The sequence below is a fragment of the Strix uralensis genome, chromosome 6, assembly GCF_047716275.1.
Source record: "Strix uralensis isolate ZFMK-TIS-50842 chromosome 6, bStrUra1, whole genome shotgun sequence".
NCBI lineage: Eukaryota > Metazoa > Chordata > Aves > Strigiformes > Strigidae > Strix > Strix uralensis.
In genome coordinates, this window is record NC_133977.1 from 38,271,033 (window position 1) to 38,292,123 (window position 21,091).

At 36.0% G+C, this 21,091-nt stretch overlaps 1 protein-coding gene across 1 annotated transcript in view; it reads right to left on the minus strand.

Moving 5' to 3' along the window:
- The window catches only part of DARS1 (aspartyl-tRNA synthetase 1), a 42,654-nt gene that overhangs the window by 3,930 nt on the left and 17,633 nt on the right, over positions 1 to 21,091 (minus strand). The window contains exons 5-13 of the mRNA XM_074873760.1: positions 16,618 to 16,720; positions 15,262 to 15,342; positions 14,724 to 14,783; positions 6,740 to 6,851; positions 4,624 to 4,758; positions 3,292 to 3,439; positions 2,174 to 2,320; positions 866 to 908; positions 104 to 184 (exon numbers count right to left, since the gene is read on the minus strand). Coding sequence (XP_074729861.1) covers positions 104 to 184; positions 866 to 908; positions 2,174 to 2,320; positions 3,292 to 3,439; positions 4,624 to 4,758; positions 6,740 to 6,851; positions 14,724 to 14,783; positions 15,262 to 15,342; positions 16,618 to 16,720 — 910 coding nt within the window. The remainder of the gene's footprint in view (positions 1 to 103; positions 185 to 865; positions 909 to 2,173; positions 2,321 to 3,291; positions 3,440 to 4,623; positions 4,759 to 6,739; positions 6,852 to 14,723; positions 14,784 to 15,261; positions 15,343 to 16,617; positions 16,721 to 21,091) is intronic.

Sequence of the window (21,091 nt, forward strand, 5' to 3'; positions counted from 1 at the left end):
AATTATAACAGCAGATCCTATAAATATACTTTTATCTATTTTGTCACAGAATAATTTAAACTACAAAAAAACCCCACTGACAACAACAAAGAATTTTACTTACAGGGTTTACTGGGTCTGGCATTGTATAAAAAGGCCTCACAGCAAGAGGATATTTGTCAAGAATATAGAAGTCTGTGTCATACTAAAAGAAAGTAATTTAAAACAGTTAGTACTGGAGAAAATGATGTGAAGAACAAATTACATGAGGAAGACACAAACAGTGAAACTTTGAAATAAAATAAAAACAGATCTCCCAATAACTTTCCACAAATTTGACAGTATTATATTAAAAAATAATTATCAATGAAAATGGTGTATTATTTTTCAGTTTTCCAATACTACTTCTAGTGTAAACTTACAAACGTTTAGCAATAAAATGTCTTGCTGTAGTAACAGGTACTTATTTTTTTGCCAAAGATCTCATCTTCTTCTATAGATTTAGTTACAATCTGGTTTGTTGGGTTTTTTTAATTATCGTAAGAACTAGTTTTGGAACATACTATCCTTTTTTTGGTGTACTCAGTATAACAGATGATAGAAATAAATATAAAAGACTGAAAATGGTTTGAAACAGCTTATTAATGATAAAGACAAGACTGTCAGTAGATTAAATAAGCAGCAGCAAAATGGGAATGCAGTCAATTAAAAAATGCTTATGATAATCCTAAACGCTTCACAACTTCTGCATGTTCTGAGATACTGTATTCTCAATCACTGTGTAAAAACATGTTTTACATGAAGGAGGCATTTATACCAACCCAATGACCATGACATCAGGTTTCCGATTCAATGACAAATCTATATATTCTAAAATAATTGTTACCTTTTCCTTTACCAGGCGTCCCAGGAGCTTTTCATTAGGTGTGCTGAAAAAGATTATCACAATTAAAATCAAGTGATTTAAACTTGTACTTATTATATTACTTCATAAAGCTAGAAAGATTTCAAGTGACAGATCTGCTGCACCCCACCCTTTAGAAAATTTAGTACTTGTTTCTAAATGTTTTGGATTGTGCAGACAGAAATTTCAGAAATAAAGTATATGTATTTCTGTTCCTAAATATTTTGTATTGGTCCTAGAAATCCTTAAATTAACTTACACCTAAAGATATTCTTGCTCTTCATATAATTACTTCCTGGTCACCACATTCTGATTACTGAGGAACTGTGTACTCTATTTCCTATTGGCATATACCTTGTGCAGCCATTTCTTCTTAGGCACGGTAAGTGAGAAACACCATAAGCAGTTGCTGAGGAAATTACTTTGCTCTATCAAACTCTTACGATTCAAACTTCTTTGACACACAGATTGTTTAACCATAAAAATCACACATTATCCTAATGGTACTAGATATTTTATGGGAAAGAACAGAAATGTTTTACTTTATTAAGAGTCTTTGGAAAATTTTGTATATTATCAATTAATTAAACCCATCTTTCAGTAAATCAATGGGAATGCAATCACGACTGCTTAATCATTTTCCTGAGAGGTGGAAAGAAGAAATGGGAAGGTGCTACTGAAAAGAAAGACCTTAAGACTGAAGAATCTTTTTGTTTAATCACAGAATCATCTAGGTTGGAAAAGACCTTGAAGATCACCTAGTCCAACTGTTAATCTCACACTGACAGTTCCCAACTCCACCATATCCCTTAGCGCTGTGTCAACCTGACTCTTCCTCCAGGGATGGGGACTCCACCACTGCCCTGGGCAGCCCATTCCAACACCCAACAACCCGTTCTGTAAAGAAATACTTCCTAATATCCAGTCTAAACCTTCCCTGGTGCAACTTGAGGCCGTTACCTCTTGTAATCCTATTCAAAGACATGTGCCAATTCACATGAAGAACAGCAATTACTAGAAAAACAAATGCTTCTTTATCCTTAGAAGGTTCGAGTTACTCTCACTTTATGTTGCGAGTTATATTCTTTTGTATTTCAGAGTTTGTATGTATAGTCTACATTAAAAGAAGACTATTTTCATACCCATTGTCAAGAGATCTGGACATGAGTACTGCTTATTCCTCTAAAAGCTTGTAGTTCCTTCTTGAGGGCTGCCAGTTGCACAGCACAAAACTGACACTTTACTACCACTTTCACAAGACTCTGACACATCTGTGTACTGCCAAAGTACCTTAGATCTTCTTCATCACCCATCTCAACACCAGCCTCTCTAAGCATGGCCACAGCTTCACAGTATTCCAGCCTCAGAGTTGGCTCCAAAAACTTAAATGGCTCACACGGAAACTGTTTGTTCACTGTCTGAATTTCAGTTTGAAATCTGTATATGAGGAAACAAGAACAGAAGCAAAATACAAAACAAGCAAGAAATGTACTGTTCTTGCATCCAGTAATGATTTTGCAATTACAATACAATTTTGCCACAAGAGGTCCCTCTTGCAACATAAAAAACTGTTTTAAAGACACTTCTGGAGAAATTCTGTACAATCCTAATGAAATGTTTCACGGAACTTAATGCACCTACTTCAATGATACACATGTTAATATTTTACTATTACTTCTGATTTATTCCTTTTGTAAGAAATAATTGACTAGGTCAAATTTTCACAGTAAAGACATCGAGAAATCATCCCTTTGATTTGTAATATTTACCTGGGTTCTTCTTTGATTTGAGTAATATCCTATTTCAAATATAAAAGAGAAATTTCCTCCTAGACAGATGAAAAGATCTGCATTTCTGCTGGCAAGATAGTCTAATTTGTAAGCAAATGAAAACGACTTCCTAAACTTCTGGCCTGGCTTTTTAATGAGTTAGAATGTGAATAATGGAAAATAATTTGCTGCTTTCATGGCAGAGATACAGGTTGTTATAATAAATTTTATTCAGAAAAACTTTATTGGATATTAAATATTAAGATTAATTGCAAATTGAACAATCAGTCTACCTGGAGTGGCACAAAAAGAAGGATGTTTTCAATTAATGATGAATCATTTCTGTTAGGAAGTCCATTCAACAGTAATCAACAAGTTTTCTTTGTGCAAGCTAGCATACTCTAGGAGATGCAACTCGGGCTAAAAATAGACGGTTTACTGGCCTATGGCTTGAGTGAACTTTAAAAGTCAGGCACAAAGAAACAGTTAAAAGCGAAGCAAAAATGTTTGAAGTTTTGTTGTAAATCAGATTAGTAATGATTATCTGACAAGCTGAGGATAAAATGCTCACCCATTTCATATCACAGTGCAAGAGATCTCAAACAAAGCTGCTCGTGAAATGGAAAATGCTCTCATTACCTTTCCTGAAGTCCCTTGAATATCTGCACCAAGGTATCTGCAATCTCATCTACCACTTCATGATAGTGATAGTTAAAAGCCATTTCAATATCAAGACCAACAAACTCAGTCAGGTGTCTGTGTGTATTGGAGTCCTCAGCTCTAAACACTGGAAAATTGAACAACAGAAATTCTTACTGACCTGAAATTATCATTCCATTTTGAAAAATAACACTGACAATCAATCAATCACATCAGCATTTGGCTCAGGCAGACAATGCTGTTGTTAGACATGACAATTCTCACTGAAAAACAAAAAGAAAACTAGCTGCCTCAGAGCATCATTTATAACAACAGTGACAGCATTACTGTAGCTGTGGTGCTCAAAGGATACAAGACAGACAAGACTTGTGGAGAGGCAGTATCTCTTGTTAGACCAACAGGCAGAAGTAGTAAAAACAGACAAGCTTTCAAGCACACAAGAACTTTCAGATTTGAAAACTGTCTTTTTCAGAGGAAATGGACTTGTGCACGTGTGTATGTGTTCTGGGGTTTTTTTTCAGATATATGAGCCTAATTTAAACACGTCTTCCTATAAACCATGAGTCATTTGTTAGTAACTAACAAGAAATTTAAGATCTTCTGAATTACTTGCATCTTTATTTTATAAGCTGTTATTGACTTTTTTCCAGTATCTCCAGCTCATCTACCTTTAAACCCATCTTTGAGGTCTTAAAAAAAAATTAGAAAATTACCACCTAAAGAGGCCATGCCGCATCAGCTTTTGAGAAAGAGAGAGCATGAGACTGGAAATCATTAACTTTTTAGTATTTACTGACAGCATGTTAAAAGCACACATTTTCTAAATAAAGTTGTTTGGTACCTATACAGAAGCAAGGGATAAGTGTATGTTAATACGCAATCTGAAGCACATAAAACCTAGCTTGCCTATTTTAGCTGCTTACTACTGGGCAACTAAAGGCAACTAGGCAACTACTGGGCATGGTTAATAGGAAACTATGGCTTCAGTAATCACAGTGTTGTTCCATGTTTTACTAACTTCATCATATTATCAGTTTCCAATGCAACTCTATTCTTTCTCCTCACAGAACAGCAGGCACCGAAGAAGAGTACTCCACCCTTATTTCAGCATTTTAGTTTTGTTCCAGCAACTTCTCTGTCAACTTTACTCTCATTAGTCACCCCAACTGAAATTTGTGTTTGGTAAGTGAAACTACATTAAGTGAAACCATTCAAAGTTTTCAGTTTGTGTGTGTTATCTTATTTGTACCATGTCTGCTAAAAGCCATCACTACACACTTCACACTTCAGATAAACCAACACACTTCTTACCTGGCCCAACGCAAAAAACCTTCTCGAAGTCAGCACATATACACATCTGCTTGTACAGCTGTGGGGACTGAGCCAGGTAGGCACTGCTTTTGAAGTATGATACAGTAAACACATTGGCTCCTCCTTCACTGGCAGCTGAAAAGCAAGTGCTTGCAGTAATTATTAAAATAAAAATGTAAAAAATAAATCAGAGGTAGAATGATAGACTATTGGTCTCATATTCAGAGATTAGAAGGAGATTTTTCTTCAAAGCATATTTGCATCCAATAATGCTAAAAGAAGTTTTGCAGTTCAGCACTGTCACACATTGCCTTGCAACTCGGCAAACTTATTTGGGGTAGTTTAAAATGTTACTATTCCCAGCTGCCCTTCACCTTAGGGTAAGAACAGCAGAGAATGCATGCTTGTACCACTACACCTACTTGCAGCCCAACATTTCTGTGGAAACCAATCTTTATCAGTGACATAGGCTTCCAGGAGTTAACTGCAGAGGCCGAGATGAAAGTGCATATCCTGTTTTGCCAGGACCATCCCCTCTAACTGAAGGCATAAATATCTCTCAGAGTCAAAACTAGATTTACCAGAGGACATCTGCCAAAGGTATAAAGCTTTTTCTCAGTTTTCACAGGTTACCTCAAGAGAACAGGAACCAAGAACACATGCATTTGAATCCCTTACTGCAAACTGCCTACCAAAACTATCAGCTGAGTCACTTTACCTTTCCATTTCCCAGTGTGTGATATGAGAGTTCTAGTTGCCTAACTTGCTAAGAAAGCATGCCAGAGTGAAAGATTAGTTAATAATCTTTGAAAGTTCTAATGTTAAGATAACTCTTAGTAAAGTACTAATTATTATTATTATTAATAATATTATTATTATTACTACTAACCATTCCACTGAGATTAATGTTTCTTTTCCTTCGTTCCCACTACTCTCACTGAAACGATTTTAGTGAATATTTAGTTATTTTTGAATACAGGTAACTTTTAAAATCTCAAATCTTAGAACAGCTATATTTACATTTGAAGTTTAGTAGGATTGCATCAACTTAACTTAGTTATTTTTACACAATATGATCTCATTCAAACAATAGGATGCTTGCTTGCTTGCTTTCAATGGTACACTGCACAGTAAGAATAGCACACTTCCTCAAAGGTCCTATGTAAATAAACTACTTGGGAGTCTTTACTACTTCACACTGTTTCAACTGTCTCTGTAGGAAAAAAGCTATCTAATCTTATAGTTCAACGATACTTTCCATGTTGAAAGAATAGTTCCTTGTATGTATTTCGTTAAAAAGCACTTTTTTTATCTCAATCAAGAGCTGTCTTCAAAAATATACAGAAATATAAAATTCAGTGAGCAAAATGTATGCATATAATGAATGCACATACAATGAGAATAATACAAATATTGTACCCTACATTTTCCATGCCATATGTCTTAGTGACACCAACTAAACCTCAAAGAACACAGTAAGATGGAAGAAAAAACATCCATCAGTAAATCAAGAAATTTGACTTTTGAAAACAACACAGCAGATCAACAACTGTACTAGAATCAAAATCTAGATTTCCCGACTCTTAGTCGGGCTGAAGCTGTTGTGCCACACTTTCAGAAGAATGATCTACCACTTCCATTCAGTCACATGCTCATTGCTAAAGAAGTGACGTACTGTATATAATGGCATCATCTTTTATATCATATGTTTGTTGTAAGTGCTTTATGATGGAAGCTGCTTTTAATCTAAATTAGAGTGGGGTTTTTTTGATACTGGAAATGGAACTGGCACTGCTCAACATTGAGAACACTGATTTGAAAAACAATGCATATGATCAGACTCCTGTATTTAACCAAATTAAGATTTTAAATGCACTGTAGAGTACATAAATCAGGTATATATAGTATTTGTCTTGTCATTCTTTGAACATCTGAAGTCAGGAGGGAAGTAAAGGACAACTGTGATACCTGTAGAAGAAGTTTGCTATGTTGCATCTAAATTAGAAATAGAGCTTTATCTTTTTCAAATAGGAACTTACTAAATTTTTGGCAGACAGGTAGGCTGAGCAACTGTAAAAGAAGCAGACCTGTAGCTGCTAGATCACATATACAATACCTGAAATGATTTTGGGAGTCTGAATTTCCACAAATCCCTTGCGAATAAGAGTTTCTCGGAAAAGCTGACAAATACCAGACTGAAGGCAGAAGATGGCCTGACTAGTGGAGGTCTATAAGAAGAAGATAAAATAATGAATCCTAAGTTAGTTTTTCCTGACTCTGTTCTTTTTCTGGACAGCTGGAAGGATGAATCTCTTCTCTTAGGAACACTTGAGTATTGTATTTGCCTAAACAGAGAAAAGTGCAAATTGGTAATTGTATATTACACAAAAAGAAACAGCAAAGGAAACAAGAGAAACTCCTCATTCCAGTTTATGGCATATTCAGTTATAAAGGAGGCACTACGGTCAATTCTACATTTAAAAAATCACTGATTTATGAGATGAGCTTCTGCAAATACAGGTTTTATAATAAGAAATTAAATAAAAACCCTAAACCTATTAAAAAGCCTTCAGTAAACTGAACTAGAACAGCTGCATGATAAAAAGTGCACGATAAAAGCACAGCCCTCAATACATAAGGGTAGAAACGTTTTGGGTCTATTAAAGGCTACCAAATACAATGTTTTTTATGTAAAAAACACAGCCAGTTGTTAACCATGTACAACACTGCCACAAAACCATCCCAAAACCACGGTCTAAACTCCTAGCATTCAGAACAGTCCACACAACAGTCCACTTGATCATATGAACTGCAGTTCTGCTGTCTTTTCAAAATTTACTTCAAAAGCACATTTAGCTGAAAACAAAAGTAGATTTAGCTGAATTGATCATCATCATCATCTTGTTTATGTACATTATGCAGTTAAGCTACTTAAGCTAACAAATACCTACACCAAATGTTTCTGTAACACTCTTGGGCTTTAGTGTGAAGAAAAAAACCCCTTAGTGAACGCTGAAAACACTGCAATACGTCAACACTGAACCCATATCTGATTTTGTGCTTGCAGCGTTTAAGACCTGACAGTTAGCAGCCTAGAAGCGTATATAAAACCTAACGAATTCTTGCAAACAACTAAGAGAACAGTTCTTTACGACAATCTGCGTCATAGCACTGTTTACTTCTGCTTTCTGAAAGGTACCTAACTTTTCAGTTAGGGTAAGAGCAGCCTTGTGGGCTTTTTCACATGACTCCTACCAAACCACAAAACAAAACACCCCCAACCAAAACAAATTATATAAGCACCCAAATTTAGACAGTCAGTCAGTACATACGTTGAAATAAAGCTACATCCATCATCTCTGCAAGATAAAGATATCACTCCACTGCAAAACCAAAAGAGAAAACTGTAATAATACTGCAGATCCGTAGTAATTTGGAGTTATTCGCAATTTTAGCTGACCGATAAAATATCTCAAGAGTGTAAGTGGTTCAGACTAGTAAATAATAGCTAGCAGCTCTCACTGTCTGATAGCATTAACCACAGCCACTACTCCCACTACTTTCAAAATGAAGGAAATGAGGTTTTGAGCAACAGTTACAAAAGTACCCTCAAACTTTTTCACCTTTTTTACATGGGTCTCCCAGAATCAGACATATGCTACAACTTTGCCTGAGTTCTGGGCATAATTTGGCACTGTTACATCAAAGCACTGGGATGATTCAAAGGGATTTTTTTTTTTCCTTAACCATCTCCTACTTAGAAGGTGAAAGACATTGCCCAAGAGATGACAACTTAAACAATCACATTTGGGTTTACCAACACAGTTTTTGATAAACTAGACAAATTTGCAAAAATGCTAAGAAACAAAATGTGTAACATTTACTTAAAGCAGGATAGTAACAGTGCCTCCTCTGCTCTTCTGATGAACCAACACCAGTTTCATGCCAGAGCAGGTAAGAATGCAGTCCTAAGTCATACACTAGGAAAAAGAAAAATGGTTGCTAAACCCAATCTGAAAGCAATTATTTGGTCTGACCTAAAAGTGTGCACAGAAACAGAGTCAGTCAATAACTAACACAGTTCTCCATTAACAATAATTTGTCAGGTGGTAACTCCTCCTGGCTTTAGTAAGGATGCAGAGCAAAGGCTCTTGTCTTCCTAATCCCATCTATAATGAAAAATTATGCTTTAAAAATAGTATTTATGAAAGCAGCCAAATTCACAGATCTGGACGTTGAAGCTTTTATTTAACTACAGACCAAGGAAAGAACAAGCAGCAATTCTCCGTACCTCAAATCAGATCTGACAAGACCGGTCTTCTTTCTACCAAAGGCAGACAAGTTTCAGTGCCCATTCATTCAGAGACTGCCAACTGGGATAACTGTTGAGAATTTGTGATACTGCAGACTCCTTGTAAGAATTAAACAGACCAGCAAGACATTTGAGATAAGCTCCTAAAGAACTGCAACTGTCAACGTGCAGTGGAGTCAAATGGATGACCTCAAAAGTTTTATGTGCCACTAAAACTTTCCAAAGACTTTAAAGAATATTTTGTATCTATGCATGGAGAAAAACATTTCAGATTTAATTACATCCTTTGCACTGGTATAACGTTTAGGACAAAAAGAGAGTGAATTTATCCGAAGAAAATAATTAAAGCTGTTATCCTGTCTTTATACCATGTTTGGTACGATGGTAGGTAACACAGTTACCATTTGAGCTATCACACTTAGGTACAACACAGCCATCAAAACGAATTGATTTTTACCTTTGCCTTAAAAAAGATTTTGCCATGGCATTCTTCTCCGGTAGTGTTTACCCTAATGTGAACTCTTCCACATATATATTGACAAACTATCTTCCCTGAGACTATGGCAAAGACAGTAAATATTCCTTCAAGAGTCAAGCAGAAACAGAAACAAACTTATGCCACTTAAATGCTGTGGTAGTTAACAGTGTTAATGTTTTAACTTGGTCTGCAGAGTTGATTTTACAGGGGAAATTATTTTTAATAATCACCTTTGTTACAGACAGCAGAAAAAATATTTAGCAGAAAAAATATTAACAATGCTGACATATAAGTTTCAGTCATAACCTCACTCTAATTTCACCTGTGTGTTTATTATTTAAATACCACAAAGGAAAATATTAGCAATAATAGAACAGAGCCTATTTTAACACTTTAAGCAAGATTATAAAAACAATTATCACGTTTCATTCAGCACAAGCTGCAGCGTTAGAATAACAGCAGTGTAAGTTGCCAGAGACCAACAAATGTGTTTCAGTGGAATTGAGGGCAGTTAACACCTTATGTGATCATATCTTGAAGAGGTGCAACTGAGGCACAAAGTTATGAACGTTTCTTTTTACTCTCACCTCAGCTATAGAATTTGTTCCACTCTCACCTCAGTTTTGCTCTTCTGTTTGCCTGCTGTCACTACCTATCTTCCACCATGAACAATCACTAAATACATAAAGTAGGCTAAAAGGGAAAATAATGTAATGTATGTTAAGTAATATACATTATTTTAAATAATGTAAATAATTTTGCAATTCCTCTACTATATATATGAGAAATGAAGGTTTTACTAGGACATAGGATTTATGGTAAATAACAATTCTTTCACGCCAAAGTGACTGAAGTCAACTTTTATTCAAATTTCAATATTATTTATAGTATAAGAAGGTATGAACATAAAGTTTGTTGTCTAAACAACTAGGTCTGTGTTATGTCTTCACTACCAAATTACTACCCACAACAAAATAAACTGTACATCTGCTTGTTCATTAAAGCTTTAATTCAGTCAGGAAAAACACAGCTTTTGCAATGAGTAAACTGTATTCAACACAATAAAATCAAGCTTGAGGTAATCAAGTATTTTGAAAAAAACTGCATTAAGATCAGTGTACAGTTGGGATTTTCATATAACATAGTCTGACATCCATAAACTACTAAAGATACAGTTTCATGTTTATGCTCTACCCTGAGCAGTTTAAACAGGATAATATTGACCCTAAAACCAGTATATTTTGGTCTCAATGAGCTGTGCATTAGCAGACCCAATTATAGCATCAGGACTGCAAAATGCGTATAATTCAAGTCAAATTTGGACAGATACTCTTAAGACAAAAACCCTGCTGGACATCAAAAATAAGCCAGAGCAAGGACATCAGTCAGGTCCTTTGTTAAAACTGGATGAACCTGAATTGATTTTTTCTTCAGAGGAAGACAAACTAAGAAGCAAAACACAAAAATCAGTGTTTCATTTGTCCTTTCTTCATTTTTTTTTTATCTACCACAGATCTTCAGGAAATACGGTTTCTGTAGGTGTTTTCACAGACATGGAAAGTCTACACATCACTGAATACTTCAGTTAAGCTTAAGAACAACAGAAAAGTAAAGATTTAAAAACACAATCAGCACTCCAATTTGCCTTTTTTAATTGTTTCTATAAAGGAACAGTAAATCAAACATCTCTAGAATCAACTGTTTTGACTTTCATTAAGCTATCATGAAAAATAGATACTTAAGTCACAGTCACCTGTGGTTATGTGAAAAAAAATCTCGTCTATACAAGGACTCTTCTTTCTTTTACCATCTCTCTTTTCTCTACACCCCCAATTTTTCTACTCCACAAGTAGGTGATATGTCTTTTATGAGTTAACCCATTAGGAATAAATTCCTCAGTCATTGTTCCTTGGAAAGGATTTTTAAAACCCCTTCACCCTAAATAATCTCCATTTTCCCTCCATACATCAGAATAACTACTACAGCAATAGCTTGGGATCTTGGCATTTAAGTACTTCCATCCCTAACCTCAAAACAAACTACCAGACACCTCTGGGAGATCTTTGTATGCAACCAGAATGCAAGATTGTTAAAAATACAGTGCACTACTCGGTCTATTTTCACTTGTACACAAGAATGGCTTGCAATCTTTGTAGAATACTTTGCATATTACATCTCCACTAATGTAATTTCCTTATTACTAATTGCACTGCTTCTATTGTATCATAATCAAACTTCCCTTGGTATGCATCATAGCTGGATGGAGTGATGCTATTTTTGGAAATCCAGTCCCTTTCATTCATGCAATAACTGAGTTTCACAGCTCCACTTTATCACGATTTGGCCCTATTTCAATGAACTCATTGGTTAATCACTACTTAAAATTAGTTAAAATACTTAACTACTTTAAAGACTGCATTTAAACGGACAAAAATTATTTTAGTTCCATACTAAGGACTTTTTTTAGTCTCAGTCTAACCAAGATCTATGCATTTAATTTGTTAAATCTTTCTCCAAAAATAGTATCTCTATTTCTGATGTTCAGTGACCTCCTTCTTCCTTAAAAAACTGGGGCACTGAGGAAACCAGAACTAGATGGTACATGTATCTGTGGTTGGACTTCCTCTCACACTTGCAGGAACAGATCATCACAGCATCTCTGTTAGAACCATTCTGTTAACATTTCTTTCCTGCTGCCCATGATTTGGTTTTCCTAAAAAGAAGAGGTATGGGAGAACCATGGCTAACAATGGTTTCAGATACCTCTCTGAGCTTTTAACACATTGTGTCTTCTAATCCTCCTTAGAACATGCCTACTTATGCAGTGCACTTCAAACACTAGGGGCTCTCTGAAGTCCCATTTGTACTACAGCTTCAGTCTATGCAACCAAACTGAAAATCAATTACTACTTTTTGGAGGGGGTTTTTTTAGTTATTTTGAAGGACAAACTGCCTTTGTGTCCCTGCTCTTAGGATGTGCATATATATATAAGCACATGTATTCTCACTGGGATTTCCCCTTTCTCCATTAAATACCTATTCAGCTCCCCCTTTAAAAAAACCAGGTCAAAGTAACATGTAATTATTTAGAATCTTCTTTTGCAAAGCAAACTTACGAATCTACAAACTTATGAGCTTACTGTTCCAAAATAATCTGCTTTTGTTCTGAAATAACGAAATGTCCAACAGAAGAAACACATAGAGATGTGACACAGTCAGAGACAGTAACTTTTCCCGTACATAGGAGGAAGGCAAGAGAGATACCTAAGCCTAATCAAGGGAAAGCTAAGGCCAGATTACATCCAGCCACAGATGCATGCAGAGGACGAGACATAAGGCACTGAAGTACTGAGATTTCACATTTCATCCTTCCATCAATTTCGTAAAAAGCTAACCTGAATTCCTGTTCAGCATGAAATAGATGTTTAGCACAACATTGCGGCACCTGTTGGAGATAAGGAGAAAAATAGCTCCTCCTGTAGAAGGCAGAGTTAAGGTTCAGACCTCAAAAAAAGGTGCCAAACATCGCTGAATAAATGGTGTACTGACAACGGTTGGGACATGTAAGTTAGAAAAGGTTATAGCAGCATCCACTCAGCTCAGCAGCTATAACCTCCAGGCAGGATACTGACACTGATGTTCTATATACTACACTGGCAGAGATATGTAAGAAGTATTGGGAGAGTCCTGCTGAACTACTGAAGGTGTACAGGGATGGAAAAATTTTAGCCTACCCCTTTCTGTTCCACCCCTTGTGTTTATTCTGGCATTACAGTCTTCCTTCTTTTTCCATTACTATATACCTTCTTAGGTTTTACTCTGCAGATGATCTCATCTGAATTACATCCAAGGACACTTTCATGCCATTATTTTCAGCTAGCATTTTTAACTGCTATTTCCCTTTGTATTATTTCTCTGTTCTCTTTGGGGTTCATGGCTCCTTCCAGTTTATTATACAGGTATTTAATTAATTTAATGGATTTTCTTAAGTTTCTCTGAAGCGCCACTAAGTATTTTTCTCCATCACCCAAAGTTCAAGTAAAACTTGCACTTTGAGCAAACCCAGAGTTCTCCCTTCAGTTTCGTACACTGCCTTACCACTACCATAAGCCAATGATCCTTTAAATGATTTTCACTTGCAACCATTAGTATAGAATTTTTTTCATCAAAGGCTTAATTTAAGACACAGATGAAAAGACCAAGATGATGAGATACTGAGTAAACTGAAAAGTAATCACAAATTGAAGTTGCTCAGTATTATACAAAAGGTCAAGTGAAAAGCAATTAACTTTGGTCCAAGTAAAACAATTTGCAGAAGTAGTTTTAGTTGCTGAAATAAGGAGATCAGATGTTCAAATGCTTTAAGCATCTCAGTCCCAGAACTTTTCCAAATTTTCCAATAAATAACTTGACTTTTTTGGTTTATTTCCCAGGTCCATAGACTGATTTACTGAAAGACTGCTATTATCAGAATTTTGAATGCAGTACACCACAAATATGAGCTAAGCACACTCTTCATTCAATGAAAAGTTAATTAAAATTTTACTGTGGAAAGCCAAATATGGGAAAAGACCAGAAAGCCTCATGTCAATATGAATGGTTAGCTACTTACACAGTTAGTGTTAGTTGCTGTTTCATTAAAAAAGGAGAAAAGTTCTGTAAGTGATTTAGTAGACAGTTTTTTGCTGCTGATCAGAAAGAGGAAATATTTGGGAGGTATATGAATTCACAGAAGGGTGTGTCTCAACGACCTGGATGAAGAAAGGTGTTTCAGAAAAAAGAAGAAAAAGATATGAATGCTGTGGAAGAAACAAAGAGAATGAGATTGGTATCATGGCCTGTATAGTAGTAGAAGTACAATTTCACTTGCGAGACATGTATTACAGCACCTCAGTTACACCTTACATTCAAAACTTCCATCTTATATTTAAAAACTGAGCTCCTACTACAGTTTTTGGGTATCAAAGACAACATTTGAGAAAAAATGTTGTCTCTAAATTGTCACTATTCAGTCACTTTTTACTTTTCTAAATAAAAAAGCCCAGACGTACATGGCCACATGACAAATCCTAAATGTTCACCTTTGAACTACTAATATGTGTTCTTTGATTAATGTCAGGAAAGGTGAACATTTAGGATTAAAAACCCCTGTGTCTTCACAATGCCACTCACAAACAGAAAAATATGTTGTTTATTTTACCTCTGGCCAACAATACACTTCTACCAAATCCAAAACTTTATTGCTTCATGGATTAGAAATGTGAAGAATAAACACTTGCAGTCAAGCATGCAACACAGCATGTTCCTTACCCTCAGATCAATGACTCTGTTGTCCAGTCTTGTATCTTGGTTTACAGTAGCTCTTCCATCCTAAACAGTTGTGCAAAAATAAGTAATTAATACATACACCTGCAAAGAAAACCCCCAAAAAACCCCAAACCTAACAAAACAAAATCAAAGGAGAAAAACATCCTTTGGCACAAAGCCAAGGGCTACTTCTAAGTTCAGCAGAATTTCTCGATCATTCTAGAAAGAACATACAGCAAATTGGCAGCATAGCAAAGCTGAAGGTTTAACTTCTCCCAGAGGTCACAGGCAGAACCCAACTATGAGGGTCCAGAAAACACACACGCACAAGACTGCAAACCCTCTGGTTTTGACCTCCTACTGCAGTTCAGCAGACATCAAAGCTATAGAGATTTCTAACACCGTTCTGGATAACATAAAGGAAGTAAAATGCAAGCCTAACAAACCCCCAAAATCACTGCATTAAGGAAGTTGCCTGGCTTTCATGCTTTTGTTCAATTATAAAAACAATAAAAAGTATTTGAGGATGCAAAGTTTTCACCTCCTCTCCGTCCACTTCTGGCCGAACAGCATCATCCAGCTGTAAGGGCAGTCGGGGTTCAGCTAAACTGATCACATAGATCTGAAATTGAGAGAGGAACAGAAATAGCATGAGACTCAGCTCAAAAGGAGGTGTGATTTACAAAAGGATATTTCTGGCATAGACTTGAAACAGTGTTTGCATAGGCTGTTAGCTCTAAGACCGTGATTTTATTCAAATACTTGAGATACATGGGTGCATTCTCATGACAATACTGGAAGTGCTTAGTTCTTATTTTCCTTTTGAAAGATTAAAAATATCTTTTTTTCTTCCAGGAAGCATTGAGCTGAGCAAGTACACACTGCCTGAGGGACAAGCCTATTGGCATGAATACCAGGTCTGAAACTACTAGATTTCACAGAGTTTTAGGTTCTGATTCCAGCAAGATCATCCTGTTCTTCTCGTTGTCACTGTATTATTTTATTTATAATCTGTTTTTATTTGAAAGAGCCATTTCAGATTGAAAATTTATGAGATGCCTAAAATACAAACAGAGAATGTAAAATACCTTGCCTTGCCTTACAGTCTAGTCATAGGTGCAGTTAATTTTATATTCTTTCAGTAAAATCAAGCATATGATAATCTGCACATATATTAAAATATGGTTCTTCAAAATCTGCAGATTTTCTCCAATGCTGTTAGCTAAAATTTACCTTACTGCTATAAATATAATAGCCATTGTATTCTACTCTTGCGGTGACTGTGTTTCAGCTGTATTGTAGGCATACAGCTTGGTTGAAAGCCTTTAGAAGGAAAGGATATTACTTAGAGGTTTAAATACGCTTTCTATTTAAACAAATTATAAAGTTGCACTTCCTCCAGCCCTACCACACAAGCGACAAGAATTTTAAGAGTTCGAGGGCTTCCATACTGCTAAGCCAGTGCTTTACTTTTGCTGAGAGTTACGTATTCCATTCCATTGTATTAAGGGGAAGATTGTAACTTTCTGATAAAGAAGAAATTTCTGACTCGCACTTAAAAAGCAGCAGACTTTTTATTACAGTATCTGCTGCAGTTAAGAATCAAAAACTAGAATTAGAAGCATTCCTAGCCAAATTATTCTAGTGAGATACTGTATTTTACTTGGTACTGTAATTCAAATGGCAGATAAAAATAGGAAATTCTAAAAATCACATCTCTTAAAGACAGAAATGTTTCATGTTTACATATGATACACTGAAATTTGTAGTTTAAAGCAGTTTATTTCTCCATATGTTCTTTGCTTACTGACAAAGTTTATATATGTAGATAGACAGACAGCCTAGATAGCTAATCTCTCAAACAAATAACCAGTGCTCCATTTGCTCAAAAATTTACCCTTTGAACATGAAGCTCAACATCTTGCTGAGTACAACCTCCGATTTTCTGATGTGCCTTCCTCACAACACCTTCTACATCCACAATGCTCTCTTTGTTGATGCTGTCAATAAAGATAGAATAGAAGGCTTACTGAATTTCATTGCATACTGCACCAGACAGTACTGAGCATTAGGATGTTCATGTACTGTATGGACTGCTGGAACAACAAAACAGAGGTAAGGATTTCAGTAAAGTTACTTATTATATATACATACATAATAACTGAGTAGTGAAGGACTTTGCTAAAATATTCCCAGCCACAATAAATTCAAACTGGGATGGAAGACCTGAGAGGGAAAGAATTATGATTAAGCTTAGTGCTCGCTCATTCTTTGTGTGTGTATACATAAACTGACAAGTTGCCTAGTTCTTTTTCTAGGCCACATACACTCTTGTATGTGTCATCTGATGCAATTATCTGAAAGATGTGTCTTAACCAGCAGAACAACAAACTGAAAGGAAGTCCTAGATCTGGAGGGGAAAATCAAAATTGACTGAGCTTGTTTAAACTACATGACTTGTTACTGAAAGATGCAAGATGCTTGTAAGTCATTTCTCTACGACAGGGGACATCTTAATTGCTCTCCACTAACACTCACTAATAGGACATCAAAACACCATAAAACATCTTGAAAGTCTTCCAAAAATATGATATAAAGTATGTGTGCTATAAGCAAACAATAACAAAAGCCTCAAGAGTCATAGGTGAGGAAATAATTTGTATGAGCAGTTTTTATTTAGGTATTCAGGGTGCTGGACTTTAAACCAGTAATTTTCTACAGATAATCTCACCTCCCCTGGAAATATATTTTCACTCTGTCTCTTTGATAGCCTACTTACAAAAGGCCAAATATCAGAAAATATTCTTCCTTTTAATGACAAATAACTGTTATAATTAACTTTATCTTTCACTTTTCAGGCCTTCTTGAGAAGTCTGGAAAACACTGTATGTACATGACTTGACCACATAAGCCCTTAGAAGGCAGGAAAGTAGCAGGCCCACAATTTAACTGCAAATAGTAAGAGGTGAGCAAGGATGTCATTGGACAAGCTGGCCGCTACTGATCTTGGTAAAGCAAAAAGCAATTAACAATCTTCAAGTTTACAAGGCTGGCTTTTTTTTAGTGCCCCCTCTCTGTGTCCCAAAAAACCCAACCCACAAAACCCATACTAAGTTGGAAGGTGGTGAGATAAATATTTATATGCACAGGTGGTGTTACTAAGGGGCAGTAACCCCCAGTTAAAGGAGGTAAGGACAAAGTACAAGCAGGTACAAGCTACTGCTGATGGTAACTACAGTTCTAATTGCTTGCATCTGCATCAGTTTATTTAGCACTGCCTGGAGTAAGTCAGTCTAAGAGCTGTAAACAAATTCTAGGTATTCTGGCCCTACAGTCTTTTTGTAGAGCTACAGTAAAACCACATGAGAAACTTAATAGGATTGAGAAGTTCCTCTTTAGAAATATCTATGTTTGGAATTAGTCATTCTCTCACATTTTTAAAGTAGGATTCATCCCGCTAAACAATTAAGTTTATCTTCTTAGTTGACGAGGGAAACTTAGCTTTCTTTGATAAAGCCTGAGTGGTGTGACCCAGAAGCAGCTGAAATACCAATCACCAAGTGTTGCCAACTATGACTGCTTGCTTGTCCTGCTTTCTGATATTCCTGAAGCATCCATATCAGCCCTAAGAAAAGCTAGACGGATCTTTGGTCTAACCCGGGATACACTTTAAGTTATCCAACAGAATTTTTGAATAAAAATGATCAAAGTTTTGAAAAATCTGATGATATTAAAGTAACAGTGGAAAATTCAAGCAACAAAACTCTCAAAACCTAACAAAAGTGCTACAACTAAACTACAAGTAACTAAAAAACCCCAAATTTGAGCATTTTAGTTGATTACACTATTTCTTTGATGGCACTACTTACAGGTGACAGAACTCATTGGCAGCTCCTCTAAAATTTACACAGACCATGGTGCTTCATATGCTTGACTTGCTTAACCACTAGGTAATTCCACATACTGCATAAAATTTGTGAATAGTATGTTTTTGTGGTACATTTACACTTTAAAAGAGCTACAGTTGCTCAAATCAGTTTAATGAACAAATGACTAAATTTGTACAAAGCAGAGGTTGACAGTAGGCTTTAAATCAGAATTCATTTAGTTAAGGGTGAGCCTCCATTCATCTCCATTATTTAAGCAGAGGCAACAAATTCAGGAAAGACAAGGAGAAATGGCACCAAGTGCTTAGAAGTACACTCTCTTACAAATGATTCTGTTTCAAACTTCTGTTTAAAAAGACTGAGGCAGCAATACAATGCTTTGAATGCAAGAGAACATGCTAATAAGAAAGGCACAGAGAATATATCATGCTAAAATAATATTAGGCATAACTATAAATTCCCTTTGCTTTTCAAGTAAGTGAATGTTTAAAAGAATAAGAGTTTTACTCTTGTGCTAACTTTTTTTTCCCTAAACAGTTCTTCTCTATTTTTCCCGCTTCCTTTTTCATGTCAACATTTTGGCAAATGCCCAGAAAACACTACTAATGACATGAATAGCAGTGTCTTCATTGCAAATATAAGTTTATAATCTGATGAATAAAAGCCCTCACTAATAATTGCAAATAAAAATGTTTTAAACTTATTGAAGCAAATTCTCTGCAGTGACAAAGAAAATAATAGTTAAATGTAAATGTGTTGTATGATGGATTCATAATATAATTACTGATCCCATGTCTGAGAACTGGTGTTGGTGAAGTCATTATAGAGCTTTGATCAGAACCTGTACAGAATTCAAGACATGCAAAATGTAATCAATTTAAAAATACAGGAAGAAACTGACTTTTACATCATTGTAACTGTAATACTGCTATGCAAACTTGCATAACAGAACTTTAAAACTTTGCACTTGTGATTAAATGTGCTTTTTCTCTCTCTCTTTCTAAACTGGAGTTGCAATTAAAGTGGTATGTTTCTTGGTCTGGAACATACTTTAAAACATCCCTTAGTCATTAAATCTGCCATAATTTTAAGATGTATTTCAACTCAGTTCCTACCTATATAGATCCCTGTATCCAAATATGCATCTAATTGCCTGGGCACAAAAAAGCACTACCAAGTTTTCTACTGCATGTGACCATCTTTGTATTTACAAACATTCATCATTACTCTAAACTTTCATAATTAGAAAATATGCTTTTGCTCATTCAGACTACATATCTAATCTGGTATGGAAGTAAAAACTCGTGCTTTGAGTTTCATTTGAACTGTGCTCAGCAAGATCTAGTGCTGGAAAGATCTGAAGTCCCTAACATAGTGCATCAAATGTAAACTACAGAAACCTAGAAGTTGCTGCTTTGATCCCAACAGGTAATTCCAAGAATGTTAGTGAAATGGTAATTTCAGTTCAAGTTACATAAGAAACAAGATGGTTTTAATTAAATGCTAGTAACTACAGCAAAGTGTTCTCTGTAGCAGCAGCCCTAAGTCATCTCGGTGATTTTTTGATAAAATTCCCCTGGGTAAGAAAAAAACCCCAAACAAACTAAAAAAAGTGAACAAGTAGCAGTAAAACATGCCAAAACTATCACCATTTCCATTAAAGACAACAATATTTCTATCTGTAAATACAGAATCACAGAATTGTCTAGGTTGGAAAAGTTGAAGATAATCTAGTCCAACCGTTAACCTAACATTGACAGTTCCCAACTCCACCATATCCCTCAGCACTATGTCGACCCGACTCTTAAACACCTCCAGGGATGGGGACTCCACCACCTCCCTGGGCAGCCCATTCCAACGCCTAACAACCCCTTCTGGAAAGAAATGCTTCCTAATATCTAGTCTAACCCTGCCCTGGTGTAACTTGAGGTCATTACCTCTTGTCCTATCACTTATTACTTGGTTAAAGAGACTCATCCCCAGCTCTCTGCAACCTCCTTTCAGGTAGCTGTAGAGGGCGATGAGGTCTCCCCTCAGCCTCCTCTTCTCCAGACTAAACACCCCCAGTTCCCTCAGCCACTCCTCGTACGACATGTGCTCCAGACCCTTCACCAGCTTCGTTGCCCTTCTCTGGACACGCTTAAGTGATTCAATGTCCTTTTTGTAGGGAGGGGCCCAAAACTGAACACCATAATCGAGGTGCAACCTCACCAGTGCTGAGTACAGGGGTAAGATCCCTTCCCTGTCCCTGCTGGCCATGCTATTTCTGATGCAAATTAGTATTACAAAGGACTAGAACCTAAATTAGGATGCATGATGCATTAAGACAAATGACATCTTTATACTGTTTAATTCTTAAAGCTATTTTAGTAACAGATTCATGAAGTCCAATGCTAAAAAGTTCCTCTGTACAGCAAACTGCTTCTTTGTATGTAATGTTCCTACATAATTACTAAAATGTCCACTAGATGCCTTATGGCCCTC